The sequence below is a fragment of the Cynoglossus semilaevis genome, chromosome 12 (assembly GCF_000523025.1).
Source record: "Cynoglossus semilaevis isolate Cse_v1.0 chromosome 12, Cse_v1.0, whole genome shotgun sequence".
Taxonomy (NCBI): Eukaryota; Metazoa; Chordata; class Actinopteri; order Pleuronectiformes; family Cynoglossidae; genus Cynoglossus; species Cynoglossus semilaevis.
The window spans coordinates 10,560,173-10,578,056 of NC_024318.1; the positions used below are offsets into that span (position 1 = coordinate 10,560,173).

The 17,884-nt window shown below is 40.5% G+C and overlaps 1 protein-coding gene across 10 annotated transcripts in view; it reads right to left on the reverse strand.

Annotated features, from left to right (window-relative positions):
* Window positions 1-17,884, reverse strand: part of dst (dystonin) — an 87,244-nt gene that overhangs the window by 51,943 nt on the left and 17,417 nt on the right. For 6 of the 10 annotated variants that reach the window (XM_025060812.1, XM_025060810.1, XM_025060817.1 and 3 more), the window contains 31 exons: window positions 17,290-17,379; window positions 15,951-16,049; window positions 14,643-14,720; window positions 13,781-13,873; window positions 9,719-9,885; window positions 9,511-9,623; window positions 9,249-9,355; window positions 9,041-9,160; window positions 8,864-8,959; window positions 8,653-8,780; window positions 6,992-7,085; window positions 6,746-6,900; window positions 6,087-6,555; window positions 5,865-5,993; window positions 5,705-5,782; window positions 5,450-5,611; window positions 5,263-5,367; window positions 5,011-5,106; window positions 4,804-4,929; window positions 4,570-4,722; window positions 3,808-3,962; window positions 3,576-3,702; window positions 3,303-3,486; window positions 2,640-2,797; window positions 2,377-2,555; window positions 2,154-2,292; window positions 1,875-2,068; window positions 1,630-1,792; window positions 1,473-1,556; window positions 1,273-1,380; window positions 1,069-1,167 (listed from right to left, as the gene is read on the reverse strand). In XM_025060812.1, coding sequence (XP_024916580.1) covers window positions 1,069-1,167; window positions 1,273-1,380; window positions 1,473-1,556; window positions 1,630-1,792; window positions 1,875-2,068; window positions 2,154-2,292; window positions 2,377-2,555; window positions 2,640-2,797; window positions 3,303-3,486; window positions 3,576-3,702; window positions 3,808-3,962; window positions 4,570-4,722; window positions 4,804-4,929; window positions 5,011-5,106; window positions 5,263-5,367; window positions 5,450-5,611; window positions 5,705-5,782; window positions 5,865-5,993; window positions 6,087-6,555; window positions 6,746-6,900; window positions 6,992-7,085; window positions 8,653-8,780; window positions 8,864-8,959; window positions 9,041-9,160; window positions 9,249-9,355; window positions 9,511-9,623; window positions 9,719-9,885; window positions 13,781-13,873; window positions 14,643-14,720; window positions 15,951-16,049; window positions 17,290-17,379 — 4,248 coding nt within the window. The other 4 variants (XM_025060819.1, XM_025060818.1, XM_025060816.1 and 1 more) reach the window with 2 other exon arrangements.

A 17,884-nucleotide genomic window follows, 5' to 3' on the forward strand; every position in this document is an offset into this window, starting at 1 on the left:
TCAGCTTCCACCTCCATCTGAAGTTTCTTCAGCCTGTTACTGCTGTCGTCCAGCAGCTTTTTAAAACTCTGTGCCTTCTCCTCGGCCAGGTCTGCGTTTCTCTGGGCCTGGACTAGTTCCTTTAATTTCTCCTGCAAAGCCTCTGTCATTTTCTTTTCATTTTCTCTATGAGCAGATGCCTGCCCTTCAACCACCACCTGACTGTGAGCTGCAGAAGGCTGCTGAGTCAGATCATTGACTTTAACCTGGACTTGATGTTCTAATTCTTCCTCACGTCCTGCCTCAATGATTGCCTTCCTCTGAAGAAGAGCGCTCTGTGTTTTAAGATCGTCCAGTTTACTCTGAGTCACTGACAGTTTGGCCTCTGCCTGTTCAATTAACAGCTTGGTGTGAAATAACTCCTGCTCAGTGGCAGCCTTGTCCCTTACCACTACATCTAATTTGGTGCGATACTGATGAATTTCATGCTCGAGGTTTGATTTCTGAAAGTTAAGATTGTCAATAGTCTTCTGCTGCATCCCTACTTCTGCCTCCAGCTTCTCCAGCTGTGTCCGTCTTTCAGCCAACATAATCTCCTGTTCGTGGAGCCGTTGCTTAAGTTGACTAATCTCTACATTACACGCAGCTTTTTGGAGGTCCATGCACTCCGTCCTTTTTGCATTCTGTGCCTGTTCAAAGGATTTCCTGTTCTATAATACAAAAAATAAGTTATCCGCTGGCATGTGTTGAATAAAACATATACATTACTAAAAAATGTTCTCTCCCATCTGACTACCACCAGCGATGCGCAGCACCATGCACCACCTTGTGCACATTTGAATTGCTTCTTTCATGCATCGAAGCAATTCATCATAGCGTAAAACCCCAGAAATACACATTGAGGGATGCAGCTCTGGTAGAAAGTACATAGGAGTATTTCATGAGGCAATACTCAGCGACATAGTAAAACATTTTGATGCTCGAGACTACTGTGAGGAACCATGCAGAGGTAACAAAGTGAACTCCTATGGCAGATGTTGTCACACCGAAGCCCCGATACATTGACACTGAATGTGAAATGATTTTTACCTCCTCGTCTTCAGTTCTCTTCAGTGTTTCACTGGCAAACTTCACATACTGTGTCATCAGAGTGACGAGAGCAGTGTATCGTGTCCTGAGATCCATGAACTGTTCAAAAATGAGGATAATACAACAAGATGTTCATTGAGTTTTTTTTGTCTTCCACACTGGAAACAACTGTACAAACCAGTTGAAATAAAATAATAAAATCACCTTCTGCTGAATGGCATCAGAAGAGCTCTGCATCTTCCGTTTCTTGAGGGGAGACTTGTGTTGGGAGTCGACCATAGCTCTGAAGGTCATCAGCTGAAGTTCATAATCCTGGTGTGGATGTCACAGGATTGGCGTTATTTGAATTACAATAAACGTTGTCTGTGGTCGTCATAATAGTGATTTTTGCACAGCGGTCTTACCTTGATGGCAGATGAATATTGCTCTGAGTATTTTTGACATTCATCTATTGAACCTTGTTTTTGTTCAATTTCAGCCACAAGGACCTGAAAAAACAGACGTGTCAACATTAACACAGATGTGTAGTTTGTGTTTTTCCTGGTGGTTGTCATATTCTACCTTCTGTTTGTTAAGAAGCTCAGCCAGTGCCTTGCTGTCCTCTGGTTTGTTTTCTTGTGTTTTTAGCTGTGCTACTTCCATTTCTCTCACCCACTCATCCAGACTGGTGTAAGTCTCTCTGTAGTGTTTCAGAGATTTATTGATGCTGTCCAGGTCCCGAAGTCTACACGTCAGGATGGAAAAAGTGATTTAACCTCCAGGAGAAATAAATATTTGAAGTATTTCAGTAAAAAAACAAATCACACCTGTTGTCAGTCTGAGAGTGAATGTTCTGCCATCGTTCGTTCAGCTGGTCAGCTTTTTCCTTGTGCCAGTCCAGGTCGAAGTCACGCTCGTTGTGCACCTTAAACATGCGCTCGCTGATAAGTCGAGCCCTCTGCAGAGCATCCTCCAAATCATGGAACATCTCCTGTTTCTCATCGATCTCTGTTCGCCATTGCTGTTACAATAAACAGATTTTTTTTTTAAAAAAGATCTCAAGATGTTGAGGTTTTTATATATGTTGTGTTTTTATTATGAACCACCTTAAGCGTTGAAATGACAGCCTCGGTGGATTTGACGTCTGAGTTGATGGTGTCTTCGCCGTAGAGTTTGGATTCGTAGGTTTTGACTAGCAACTCTGAGTTTTGGCTTAGCTTCACCACTGAGCTCACTGTTTTCAGTCTGAAAAAAAAAGAAAATGAAAATGAACTTTTTGTGCTCTACTGAATCATAAATACTTCAGGACGTGAAAGTGAATGACCGTACTTGTCCATGTAAATGGAAGACATGGAGTAGACTTGGCTCATGCTCTGAACGAGGACTGTCAGCTCAGAGGACAGAGTGGGAGCTGACGGAGACCCTGCAGCCTGTCTGAGGAAGAGTTCACACTTCTCCTTCAGGACGTCCAGATCCTCCTTCAGCTTATTCAGCTCTGCCATCTTTCTCTGAAAAAAAAAATATGGACAATTGTGATATGATATAAATAATATGTATATTTTTTGAGATAACTAATTTTTCTGAATGTTTACCTCGTGCTCCGCAATACGCTGAAGACTCTGGTCAAGGTCGTCTCTCTCCAGCGGCGTGCGGATTTGCCTGATCATGTGTTCTTCGTGGGCCTCCAGATGCATGCGGAAGTTGCGTATTTCCGAGATGTAATTATTGTAGACCGACTCTTCGTGCTCCTCTGCTCCAGAGAATAAAAAACATTGTCAGAAATGCAAAAAAAAGGAAGGAAACATAAAAGGAAAAGTGCATTTGTATGGATTTTTTTTCATTAGTTCATATATGAAAAATGGTATTGATAATTACACACTAAACAAATGAAGCACTTCTGACACATTTTATGAGTGTACCTAGTTCACCACTAGGTGGCATCAGGATTACCAATGTGGATAAAAAAATATAATTCACAAAGACTACCATGTATAAAATTGCTTAAAACAAAGTGTTGATGTATCAGTGAATCCAAGTCAAGTTTCTCTTTAGTTAAGCGTCTATTTACAACTGTATTATTGTAATTCTCATATTAGAAACTCTCCCCAGTCCATGGGAAAAAACATAACTCTCTCAGCCACTGACTTGAGGCCTAAAAGGCTTTAAGATCCATGTGTTTCCCTGGAGGTGCAGCTTCCAATAAACGGCCCGACAGCTTAGTGCTGAGAACCACAGGAAGGGCACGTGATCCTTGCCTCTCTCTGCAGATCTGAGCAGTTCCTGGTAGTACTCTTTGCAGGCTGCCACGTCTCTCTCCAGCTGGGTGCAGTCTGCCAGAGTGAATACCTCAGACTCCTCGGTGTCTTCCAGGAACTCGTCAAAATGGGACTGCAGGTTGCTTAGGACCTGCTGGTGCTCACCAGGTAACATGGTCTTTATCTGGACCAGTGAGAAGAAAAAATAAATGCTCAGGAAAAAAAAAACACAAGCAGGAATAAAGAAAAACCAAAATAGGCATTCGGACTTACCGAGGCTACATTCCATTTACGGATGGCTCGTATATCAGCCATTAGATTATGCCAGGAGACCACACTCTTCATGTTGATGTGGGAGTGGTGCCACAGGGCCAGAACATTCTGATACAGTTGCTCCATTCTGCAGGAAATGCAAAATGCATTAATAATGTAACCTAACAACATGTGTGAATAAGCAAATTAATTTGAATTTTTTTTGTGAATACAGTGAAGTGAATTATCTCACCTGGTTGCCATGTCAGTGGCCTCTCTGTTGGGTGGAGGCACAGTGAAACAAACCGAAGGCACCATGGCCTCGTTCCCTGCAGGATTGATGACTTTCCACTTGGCGCGGTGGGAGTTATTGGCCAAAATGCACTCATCATCTTTGTAAATGGTGATCTGAACAGTTGGAATTAATCACTGTTAATTATGTTGACTAATAATATCTGTCAGAGACTTAGTCACCAACACTTTTTTATAAAGAGGAAGTGTTGTGGAGCTAGGTGAAAACTGATGATGACGATAACAGGACTGAAACTCTGGTAGAGATGAAGTTTCATCATGTGAACTGGAAGAGTTCATGAGGGCAAGAGCCAATTAGAGCCGTGTTTGTTGCCTAGAAGGCGGGCATGTTATAATATATAACATCCAATATCCAATCATAATGAATGTGTGCCCAGTCAAAATAAAGGAGATGGTGTGAAGTCAGGAGGAGGGAAAACATCTGGTCTATTTATGACATAACGTGACAACAGTTTACTTATCTTATGAATATAAAAATATTAAATTTTACTCAACTAATTTTCCAATCCAAATCTACTTGTTATTGTTATGTTGTAATGTAGTCCAAAATAATTTTAGAAAAATTGCCAACTAAAATTCTATCAATTCTATAAATACTAAGACTAACTTCCCACACTGATCACAGCTCAGTTTGGGATTGGATAATGCAAACTCTATTTAACTCTAACAAAATAGGTTGTTATGCAGCCCTGCAGATTTTCACCTCGATTTGACGGTAGTCACAGATGGCTTTTACGGGGAGGGACGACCTCACGGGCATTTCAGGGTTCCTGGGTTTGAGCTGCACAATATTTTTAGCTCTGCCAACTAACCCAGCCACAGTGCTGCGGTACTGAAGGAGCTGCTCTTTCTCATCCTGCCAACAAAAAAAACCACAATGTTTTGTTGTGTTTGTTTTAATGTCAACATACTGTAGGTTAATGAATAAACTCTGTACCATTGACTCTTGAATGAGGTCCTCCAGCCTGTGTAGGCTGCTTGTTCGATCACAGCTGTACTTCCTTTGAATGGCATCCTGCAGGCCCTTCAGGTAGTCAATGGACTCTTTGGCGTCAGTGAAAAACTGCAGAGAAGGTTTTGTTAGCTGGATTCACTGAAAAAGGTCTGCATCGGTAAAAAAAAAGATATAAAAGTTGAAACCCACTTCAAAATAAACCGCGTTCTCCTTGAGATGCTGTTCAACACACGAGCAGAGCTGCAAAATCCAGCTCCACTGTGTCTGCATGGCAGCTCTGTAGGCCTGGAAGATAACCAGAGAAATGAATGACACAACATTCAGGTGTAATTGCTGGAAGATTACAAGCAAGATTGAACAAGAATTTGTAATAATTTAAGCACTGTGGCTGCAGGGTGGAGACACAGACGCTCATTAAAAAACAGACAAAAGAGTGCGTACTTCGATGGTTATCCTGGCTGGATGACTCTTGAACAGGAGGCGTTCTGCTTTGTCCTGCACCAGTTTGATGGTTTCCTCCTTTTCATCAAGCTCCTTCATCAGGTCCTGTAGAAAGACATGCAGCTGAGGATCAGCAGCTGCTGTAGTAGACCAAGTTTGAACATGTTGGTGAGTTTTTATGTCTTACAGCATGGTAGTCTCTTTTCTTGGCGATGTTGCTGTTGCGATCGCTCCAGTCGAAGGCCACCTCCTCCTCCTCCTTCTCATTCAACCAGATGAGCTCCTGCGTGGCGTGTGACACAAAGTCGTACAAGCTCTCCAGGTGATTCTGTCGCTCCCTTGAAGAGTTCTGTGATGCAAAGAGTGCATGCTCATGTGTTCAGGCAAGAAATAAAAACAAAAAGAGAAAATACAATGTGTGAAAAGTCAGCAGTTAACTCACCAATAGCTTTTCATACTGCTTTTCCAGTCTTTTCAGGTTGTCTGAATACGAGAGTTTCAGTGGAATGGTCATCTGGATCTAAGAAAAAAAAAACATTTTATGACCATGTTTACAATATTTCTATATTTTACAATAGAAAAAAAGACTCTGCAGTTCTTACTTCACTCAGTTTGGCTTCTTTAAGGCTCATCTGAAATTCTTCGATAGCTCTGTGGATGCTTTTGTGATTTTCTAAATGCACCTCCACACTGGACAAATCCGATCCCCACTCAGAGCGATCCAGCTGCATCTTTCAAACACATTACAGTGCACACCATCACTCTCCTGGATTAACATGTGTAACAGAACCTAATGGATAAATGCATAAGTGCATTCCACTCACTTGCATCTCCTCCACCCACATCAGAAGATCCTGAACGTACTTCATGTTGACCTCCTCCTCTGTCAGATTGGGGTCGGCCAGTGAGGATTTCTGCAGAGGTTTACGGATCTGCAAGTGTTTCAAATGCCTGAGGCTTCCAGGATCCACAGTGCCACCACCGCCCATGTAGCTCTGCACCGTCGAAGGCTGCAAGCCAGGGGTTAACGCGGGAGTCAAGGATGGGGTCAAACATGGAGTAAGGCTAGAGGTGAAGGTAGAACCGGGAGTGCCGAACCCTCCGGGGGTGAGTGCAGGAGTGAGAGCTGGTGTCAGGTTTGTGCCCATGCTTTGGGAGAAGCCAGAATTCAGACTTTGTGTGATGCCTGAGATCATCATTTTGGTCTGTTCTGTTGTCAGAGTTCGTCCTTTGCTGTACACAGAAGAACATTCAGCCCTCAGGCTTAGAAGGTCGTCTCGCAGCCTTGACACCCTGTTGGAAAAAAAAAGAAAATCATATATTCAATTACTATTGTTAGTTTTTCCAAAAGAGTACTCATTTTAATGTGTTTAAATACATGGTAGCTATTGATTAATCGTGATTAATTGTGATTCCTAAATATGATACAACATTTGTGTGAGTTAAAAGTTTTCGTTATGTTATTTCGGATTTTTTATTCTACCTTTGAACAAGCTGATCTGCAAAAGGGAATTTTCCGTCCAGGAGAAGTTGGATGTCCACCACCTGCTGCCTCAGGATGTTCTCGCATTCCAACAAGTAGCCAGCGATTTCTGCTTCATGCAGGAACTGAATCCCAGACTCCAGTCGTTTTGCATCCTTAACAAAGTGGAGAGAAAAAAAGACGTCAAAACGACGTTCATCCAGTGATGTGTGTTTTAGTAACTCACTGTATCTGCACAGGACTTACAGACTGCAGGGCGATCTGTGCCAGTGCCAGCTTGTCTTCTCCATTCAAACAGTCTCGCTGAACCCTGTTGGCAACCTGCTGCAGCATCTCGAGCCTTAAAGAAAAACAGTGACCAAAAAATAAGAAGATACAGAACAAAACCAAATGGAAGTCAGGATGCAGTCATTTCACCTGGATCCATAAGTGATGCTATTGTTGAGAAAATATGAGCTGTTAAGATGTAAAGGCTCAGTGAGGACGCTGTCGTCGGAGCCATAGCTGGTGACGCTGCTGTTGCTGACAGATGAGATCCTGCTCATATAGGCCATCTCACTGCACTATGTCTGTCTTCTCCTCCAGACCATCACCCTGTGAGGGTCCCAGCTGTGACCTAACTCCAACACACCGACTGACTGCCTGCACTTGCAACTGACTGAAAGGCTTTGAACGGTCTCATATTTATAGGCAGGTAGAAGGATGTTAACTGAATCCCACCCTGAAATGAAATGCTGCCCCGAGGAAACGAAAATAAAACAGCAAGTCGAGGCAGCTGTAGCTTCATAAATACTGAGATTGTATTAAACGCTGTCAGACAACTGTAATTTCTTTTTATCCTTTTTTTTCCGTGCCACACCCAACATAAACACTCTAAAATGACAGGACTGCAGACAGAACCAAAATGCCAACCTGTGCAAAACATGTTGACAAATGAGTTCTACCACTTCAGTCCAAATGAACATATCAGGACACAGGTACACAGCGGTATAAAGACATATTTGCAGTGGAAATATTAAAAGTAAATCCTTGTCGTTCTAAAGTAGTTTTTTTCTTGGAATACATGACACTGTGTTTTCTGGTCTGCAATTTAAGTATTTTACCTTCATTCCTTTCAAATGCAGTACACGATCAAATTACTCACTACCGGAAAACAAACAAAATCATATGATGCATTCACTTGTCTGGGAAACAGAACAACTGGAGCCTCATTAAAACTGATACAAATTGTGCATTAAATTCAGTGGTCCGGTTAAAGGGGGATTTCTACTTTAACAGATTAAAATGACACTCTGACACACAACACTAATCCTCACCACCTGGTTTGACTCGAGACAAAAGACAAAGTGCAACTGGACACCTGAGAACTGCATCTACAGCTGCCCCAGAACATTCTATGATGACATCATTCATATACCATATACATGGTTTAGATCTGGCCTTGTATGACTTCCTCACACCAGTTAATGTTACTTTATGAATGAACAGTGAATTTACACACACTAGTCCATACTGTAATGCTAAAAAAAAAAACTAAAAATGACCTACAAATAAATGATTTTTTATCATGCTAATAATTCATAGCTTCATATTTGTAGCTCATAGATAATAATAATATTATTTTTACAATTTTAACTATAGAAAACACAAAATTATCAGTTCTAAATATTCTGCTTTCATCTTTATATATATGCAACCCTTAAATGTGCATAGGTTTAATGATTATGATGCAGTACAAAGTAATATACTATTAAAGTTTTACAAAATCAAAATATAAAATATTATAATATTAAAAAAAATAAAGTACATCAGTCAATATGTACAATACGTTCAGCTAATAGAAATAAGAATACAAACAAACAGAGATCTGACATGTATCTTTCATCAGGATGAGCCAGGCCACATACCTCTCCACCTCAGGCCTCAGGCTCTTCTCCCGTTCCAGCATTGCAACAATCAGTTTACCCCATTCCTTCTCCACATCGTTGGGGTGGTGACCCTGAGGTAACTGGATCCGCCCAAACTCGATCCACATCTGTCAGACACAGAACAATCTGAGCGTTCCAAATATTGATCTGAAATCAAAGCAACGTGCTGCGAGCCGTCAGACTAACTCACCTCGAGCATTTTGTAGAGGTTTTTTATCTTCGTCTTCTCATTTTCTTTCAGTGGGATTTCATGTTCTTTAAAGTGTAAATACTGCGTATAAAGTGCCTGTGAGAACACACAGACAGCGGAGTTGATGCAGTAAACAGAAACATCACAGGAGAGACCTCTACTGCTCTGCGATCATACCTTAATTTCCACAGGGCTGTTGGGGAATGATCTGTCTGACATTAGGGCCACATTGTGTCTGATCCACTGGCTGAGGTATTTGATCATGTTCTGGTACTCCACCCATTTGATATCCACATCCTGATCACAGCACAACCCAAATAAAAAACACTCTTTTTTTTTTTTTCACTTAGACGGACAGCAGTTACTGCTGAGACCCTTCACTTACATTAGGACTGATTCCATCAACACCGTCCGGTACTTTAGGGAAGGCATCGTAAAGTGTGGAGACGTATGTGATGACGGATTTTTCATCGGGAGACTGAACATCAACGTCTGATAAAATAAAACATTAAATATAAAACAAAAGTGTCAGAAAATCAAAAGAAAATGACCCCTGGAGCCAAGTCCTTAATTCAGGGATAATAAAAAATTATTTTAAAACACTTTTTTTTGCAGTAAGTAAAATATGACAGGTTTGTGGCTCTTACCCTCAGGGTCGAGCAGTCTGGCCACCCCCAGTTGTTCAGCTACACAAAATGCCTGCTCTAAATTTGACCGGCTGGTCTGAGTGGAGACACGACTCATGTCAACCAGGTCAGGCCTGCAACACAGAAAAAGAGGAAATGGATTTGTTAGCAATGCTGTGTTTCTGTTTTGCACTATATTCCTGGCGTTTCCCTCGTGTTTTTCTGTTACCTGTATTTGTGAATAATGGCGTTAAACAGCCTCCCATCCCTCCACGATGTTGTGAAGTTGTCGCACCGTACGCCGACGTATCCGTCCGTAATCTGCTTGGACCAGAGCAGCAGCCTTTCCTTGGCTGTCATGTCCTCGGACTCCCCTGTCACATGGATCTCCGAGATCTGCCGGAAAACAAATTATGAGTGTTGTGAGTGAATGTGCTAACATTAAAAATGGAACTCACTGAAAATCTACTTTGTTTATTTAAAGTATATCTGGAATACTATTTCTAGGGAATTCATTTCCACTACCAGAAATGGCTGAATCATCCACATATATTGAATTGCATTGCCTATAAAACACAAATTAATAAGAGTAAAATTGCAACAAAAACATTTCCAAAAAAATCAAAAAGGAACAAGATCAAGAATTTCTAATAAAACAAATTATCTGCACTGAAAGACTGCAATTAAACTAACAACTGTTAGTCCAAACCAGTAGAAATCCATTCATGCATTACTGCTCTGTACAGGTCTGGAGCTGCATTTCAGCAAGTGTTGCTAGTCACGGCAATTACTACTACTGACATTTCAATAGTTTAAAGCCAGTATAAAACAATAAAAAAATTAATTACACATTTCTCAAACATAAATATATTGTACTTTTCAAACATCCAAAACCAATACTTCAGAAATAGTAAAGAAGTAGTAATGTTAATTAAAAAAAAAAAAAGTCATTCACTTTTTAAACATTCATGAGTGGAAAATATAAAGCCGATTTGTTTGAAACGCCAAGCTTCACTCTGGTTGAGTTTCTCCATGTTTGACCAGATCCACAGACTCTTTATCTGAGTGACACGTGAACAGGTCTGTTTGTACTTGAAACACAGTCAACATGAGCACAGCAGGATGGGAAACTGAGATAAAGTGGTGGTAATAAATTACCTGCTAGCTGAAAATGAAAAATGTTTTAATGCCCTGAAACCAACCATGTGTGTAAAACAGTTATTATCATAGTTATTGTTGACTACAACTATAACCCAATATACAACACACCTTAGAATGACTATGTTTTTAAACCACAGTATTAAAGATCATTAGTGTGAATCACATACTGAATTACAGATATAAATAACTGGCACCCAGTTTACCTCGCGATGGGTTGGAACATGTTTGTAAGAAATGGGAAGACATTCTTCAGAACCAGAGCAGGTATAGGACCTCCTTCTCCTCCTCCTCCTGTGAGCTTGAGAGTCCAATATAATCTTGGCAAATGTTTCTTCACAGCCAGGACTGTCGTGGCCTCTCAGAGTTTGTAACATGTGCTCCACTGCTCCAAAGCTGACAGCCCTTCTTAACTGGCGCTGGAGCAGCTTCTTCACAATCAGACCGTCTTTAGCTGACAAACCTCTGGACAGTGAGTTAATACCACGGAGCTTTCCTTCAGCTGTGCACCTGCTCGCATCATTCTTCAACTCCTGTGTGGAACACCTCAACCTCTGAGTCGACCTCACACCATGATGTTGATTAGAAGGATCTCCAAGGACTAAAACTGGTTCTTCTTCAACACTGACACCTTTGCCGGTGCTGTCTCGCCTGGATGGACATGTCTCCACCACCACTGGTTTACCCAGAGATCCTTTTCTTTCCTCTGGGCTCCTCTCTGCTCCATCCTGAACGTCTGTATCACAGACTGCTCCACTGGCATGGCCAGGGTTTCTTGGAGACACATGAGTTTGAAGGTCCTCCACTTTCCTCTTCTTCCTTTGAAAATAGCGGCGACCTTTGCTATGTTTAGAATCCGGCGTCAGTGGAGCTTTCTTTGGGTCAATGTAACATTCTTCTTTGGGTCCTCGAACACAACCGCAGACGTTTCCCATGTCTGACCAATAATCATACCTGTTCTCAGACAAAATATCCAATAAGATCCGCCGGTTCCGCAGAGTCACAGTCCCACTGAGTTATTTTCCCATTGTGCGACGGCCACATGATTAGCAGCGACAAACAGCCCTGAGGCAGGACATAATCTTTCACCTCACTCAGCAGAGTTGACTTTTAACTTTCCTTGATTTACTCTAAGCCGCTCACAGCAGAGAACTGGTCAGTCTCTCTTTCTCTCCCTTTCCCTCTTCCTTGCACGCTCCCTCTGGACTCTCCCCTGACGTCAGACTGAGTTCTGACCTTTGATACATTTCTCTGCCTTTGCTAATACAACGGAGGCACCATAAATGCACACACACAAAGACACGGGCCACGTGCTCACGGAGCTGTCAGCTGAGAAAGAATGAACGAGACTTGTGGATGGACCTGTTCCCAGACCTGTTTAGTCTCCCTGGTCCACATGGTAAAACAGCAACGTCAGCTCAGGTTGGCTTACAGTATATTTGTGTTTGTGATAACAAGTGCTGGAAGGACTGGGTCTGGACTGTAAGGGGATGACAGATGACAGCAGGCTGTGAGAAATTTGGTCTCAGCAAGTTTGAGTCAGGAGGAAAAAAAACCTAGCAGCTAGCAGTGGCAACGGTAGTCTTTAGAATCACTGTATGACTTTAAACTCACAATATATACATAATATTTAACAAAAATGTAGTCTCACTGGAGGTCAAGGTCAGCTGATAGCCTACAAAGATCAGAGTCCTGCTCTACTTTATGACCAAAAGGAACTCCAGAGGGATTAATAAAGTTCTATCTATCAATGTAAACCATTACAGCGTCTATAACTTCAGTCAAAGCTGATTTAACTGAACTGTTATTAGGTCAACAAAAAAGCATTTAATTGAGTCTATAATGCAATAACAAAGCAAACAGGCCAAAAAAGGTGACCAATCTGGGCAAAACAAACAAGCACTGATAAACCTGATAACGATGAGATTAAAACAGTTCACATGACTTCTCGTATGCATCTGAAGAGTTAATGTTACATTTTGAGCTGCAACAGAGAGAAAACCAAACACCATGTCCTTAAACAACCCCTGCTTCTGAAACAGGAGGTAATCACTACACTTTAGGGCAACATGAATTAATAAAGAAACTGTGAGCCAATGAAAACAGAGTTCGGTCCATGCAGGTCTATATGTTGTCAGCCATGCTAATGTTAAAGCCTTCAAGTAATGCTTTGCCCCTGAAGTGTACTGCCTGCTGCTCCTCCAAATCAAGAGGTAACAGGCCCACTGCTGCTGCTGCTGCTGCTGCTGCATCAACTGCTTAAGGGCTTGCGTGAGACTGACAGCAGCAGGTGTTAGTTTCATCACTGACGCTACCTGTCAGCCTATCAGAGACAATGAAAATATTATGGGGTCTACTTTTTTGCCCTGATTACTTCACTGAGGTCAACGGTCGTCCAAATGCATGAATGTTCTAGCAAATAAAAACAACTTAGTCCATATGAGTCAAATGCCACCAACCAAGCTGTTTGACCACTGCCTATATCAATGTTTCCCAACCTGCTTTGAGCGACAGTATAAATTTTACATTTGAAATTCCCATGGTGAGAACAAGAGAACAAACAGATACTTCTGTCATGACACAGCGTCTGAGCAGGTTTGATATTCAACACACCAGCAATCAAACAGATATTTTCAAGAGATAATCAAGGGAAAATAATCAAATCAGGCAGCATTGAATAAAACACCCAAAAACATGATGCATTTTAGTCATGTAATAAAGAAATAAACATGTTTATGATCAAGGCTGTTATCTAATAATACATTAAATAACACACTTGTATAAACACATTATAAACAAAGATGACTTTTCCTCTTCAAGTTTAAACTTGAGCTTAATCCAACAACTTGACTTGTATGCCAGGTAAAAAAAAAGAAACATCAGCCCATACTTTAATACATCCATCAAGTAGTGAAAGATCAATTACAAAATGTGCACAGCTTCGACATCTGCTGGCAGTTTGGTTTATTTTTAGATGTCAGTTTGAAAGGATTTTCCAGTCAGGATCATTTGCAACAGCCAACACACATTTCTGTCTACTGAAAAGTTTCAAAAATGCCTTCATTAACAGCAATTATTATATTATTATATTAATACTTCAAAATCAAATAAAAACAACACAACAACTACTTACTTGAAAGTGCAAAATTATAGTCCAGATCAGTCCCAGGGTCAGTTTGGGATTCCCATCTGTGATGTCATCATTCCTGATATTTACAAGTTTGACCTGATGACGAGAAGCATGTTATTTATTATTCCAATTTATCTTAAAAAAAAATCTGCAATATATCCAAATGTCTAAAATATTTGTGGGGTTTTTTGTTGTTGTTTTTTTACTACAGCAGTTTTGTTATTTCAGTATGAATTTTCAGGTTAACTGCAATGTGCATGTTGCCTCAGTTGGGTATTGTTGCACATACACCACAAGGGGGCACAACAGCTATTGTATTGTTTGAGTCACAGATCTGAGTTTAAGCGTTTTACACTGGCTTCCTGTTGTTGAAGTGACATATATTTATTGACATGATTCAGAATAATATTAACATGAACCAATAAAACATCATTGTTTGTTTTATTCTGTCAATACTTGTTTTGTTTCATCAGCTGCAGTGTTAGATGGGGGACTTCTGAACATTGTTACTAAAGAGCTGTGGGTGTATTTGTTGTCACGCTCTGTAGCCAAAACAACATAGGTCATCCAGGATCATGTGTGATTCCTTTGTCTCAAGCCTTACATCATGTTTGGCTATGGTTCAGCTCAGCTGACTGTTGTAGGAGGACGGGAGTTGAAGTCAAAGCTTTCTGACTGTAGTCACTGATCCTAAGCTAAATATAAAGGTTTCATTTCCTTGTTAATAATTGTTTCTAGTAGTTTTACAGTTAATCTAAATTAATCCACAGTAACCGTGTGTTTACTCTGATGAGAAAGGTTGACAGCTATGTATATATGTATACAGTAATATATACAGTATATACTTATTTTGATCAATTCTTACCTGCCGCCTTTTTAAATAATCCAGTGCTATTTGTACATTCTGGAGTCTGTGGAAACGCATCCTCCCTCTTTCCCGTGGCTGAGGGCATGAAAAGAAAAAAATATGAATTATGTTTATTGATCAGGTTATTTTTTTTAATATTCCAAACGGATTAATGAAACTGATTAATAGCACAGAGGAAACAGGACATGCTTCTACAATCTTACCAGCTGTTCTGGACACAAACAAACCAAACCCATGACAGCAATAGAATAAAGTAACCATTTCCAGTACATACATTTGTACTGTACATGTACTGTAAAAAACATTTCCCACCACTTCACACTCCACAAACTTCCTGTGATCATGTTAAGACAAGTGAGGCCACCGAACCTGCTGTAAGCCAGTCTGACAACCAGAGCTGTAATCGGAAAGAATTACCGTTCAGCTGCTGACGCTTCAGAGATCAGTTAGTGTTATTATAAACTCAGCAGAAATCATGCACCGAAGCCTGAGAAAGTGAGATGGTCAATGCTATGAAGCCGGGGTGCAGCAGCAGCAGAACTGTCCTGCATTCAGCTACACTGGCTGCTTCTCCAAGTAGCAAAGAAACAAACCAGTGTCGCTCCTTTAGTGGATCTCGTTCACTGACTTTGGCTTGCTGAGGCCTCAAAGTAGTGAAATATTTAAAATCAGCAAATGAAAAAAAAAAAGCTCAAGTAAAATTAAATACCTTAAAATTAATGAGTTAGTCATGTGCACAGCTCATGTAATGGATGTGATGATATTATTAGAAAGAAAATAGGGTTCTAGTACATTCACTCTTCCCCTTAATCCAGAGCCTATTTATGCTACATCATATAATTAAATTAACATGCAAACAGGAAGCTGTCTTAGTCTCTGATAATGCTTACATCTCTCTGCATCATCTGCACCCATCAACAGTGAGAGGAAAATGGACAGTGTTACCTCTGTTGCACGTTGTACTGTGTTAACACCAACATATATAACCAATTTATAACATTAATTAGTTGTTTTAATCCCAGTACTATGTGTGTGCTCTATTCAATTCAATCACAGGTAAACACAAAACAATATTATCATTTATCAGCAATAATTTGTGAGACAGCATATCGTCCAATCACATTGTGTCTTCCCAGGACTCACTGCAGTATCTTCTATTTCCAGAATTACATAACACAGTAAGGGACAAATCCTCCTTCAGGGCAGGGACAGTATTTCTACACAGTAATGGTGTCAACTGGTCACAGCACACTTATAATTAGTAGTAAGATACGGGGAGGTGCAGGGGGGGCGAACCAAACGTACCCCCTTATCATCATCCACCGTGTCGCCATGCTTCTCAACTGCACATGCGTCTGTCCCACTCACCAACCGTAACGTCTTCAGAAAATCACGCTCCCTTGGCTTATCAGCGAAAAGGCAACACATGAGGGAAGAAAAGGACATGGACGCCCACACACACACACATATACACACACATACACACACACACAGTAGCCAAATCAATCAGAAGGTTAGACAATGGACAAAAATAAGAAAGAGTGAGGAACAGAAGATGGAGAAAAGTCGGATGGAAACAGAAAAAACAGACACTCAGATGAAAGTTAGTCACTAGACAGGAAGGAACTACATGGGCTTCTAACAGAAGAAATTCAAATGTACTCTCTAATAATATTATGTTGCCAGGACATTAGAAAGACTACTCCACAGACAGTGTTTTACTGTATGATATGAGAATTGCAACAACTGACAAGGAAATAGAATTCAACAGACTATGAATCACATGCACTTTATGGCAATTTTTTCTGGGCTTATAAAAATAAACCCTATAGCAACTCCATTGCAAAAAATATAGATAAATATCAATAATCATAAACTAATGGAACTTTAATTTATCAAAATAAAACCTGCAAGTGTTTTCTGTACGAGCCAATTCACTGTTAACACGTATAGTTACAAAGTTATGGTGAAAAAAAGAGACGTAAAGCAAATTTGCACAAATGCTGCCAAATCTAAATGACCTTTGAACTCAACAAATTATGAACAGAGTTGGAAACTAGCATCTGTTCAGTCAGTGGTTTCCAACAGCAACCTCCTGTTGTAGTGGACCCCTGCAGTAGGCCCACGTTCCACAAGGGGGGCTGCCCCTCACTTTGAGAACCACTGTCATTGTGATCTGATCTTTTTCTATTACAGTATGTTTAGTTCAGCCCCAAATTGTCAAGTATTAAAAAGATATCTAGCCTCCCATTGGTCGAACCTAATGACAAACAAAGGGGGGGGGACTTAAAGATAAAATGTGACGTTAAATTGTTTTAATAAGTTGTGCTGTCAATATCAATTTGTCCCTGTTACCCAAGTCCAACTGAAGTTTAGACAGCTTCCTGTGCACAAAACAATACTCGTCCAAATTATAATAAGTATAGTATAAAACCTTATTCCGTGTGTTTGTATGTGTACGTCCTCTAACTACTACAGAAAAAGCCAACAGTTTGTCCTCTAAGTCTCATTTCTACCAGTGTTTTCCCTTTTTTCTCAGTACTTGATTGCAACTATAATCACAGTTTTCCAGAGCTGTTTTTTTTTTTTTTTTGCATACGAGCAAAAAACAAGGCAATAAAATGATGAACAAATGTAAACTCACCAATGTGTCTCCAGACAAAACCTCCAGCAGTGAGATCAGGTTATGCCCATCTCGCAGGTCTTCGTACAAGTCATTTATGTGCTTCCGTACCTGGGCAGACACAAAAAGGAGACAATAAACTATAATAAACACCAAAAAACTATGGTTTTATTTGTACCATTCATCTACTGTGTTACATAAAAACAAAAACAGAAACAGCATTTCTTTTTTCTACCCTCTTGACTGACACTCTTAACAACACCACTCTTCTTCAAGTCCTAAATACCGTGACGCTAAAGTCACCCCACTTCCCGCTGACCTGCTTTCACACAGGGCTTTCAGCGCTGTAATCCCTCACAGCAGCCGCAGCTGAGGAGCCAAAATAGACATGGACCCTCATGTTATTGGGTCAGACAGGCAGATCCCTCAACTATTACTCAGCACCAAGGAGAATCTAAACTGTCAAACTCTAAGGGTCGCCCATCATTGAAAGGTGAAAACGAATGAAAAGTTTAATCTCCTTTACTTTTTTACACTCTGACTGCAATTCTGTGCTGTTCTATCACCTATCTATCTATGTGTCGTGTTTTACTGCTTACTTTAAAATATTAGAAAA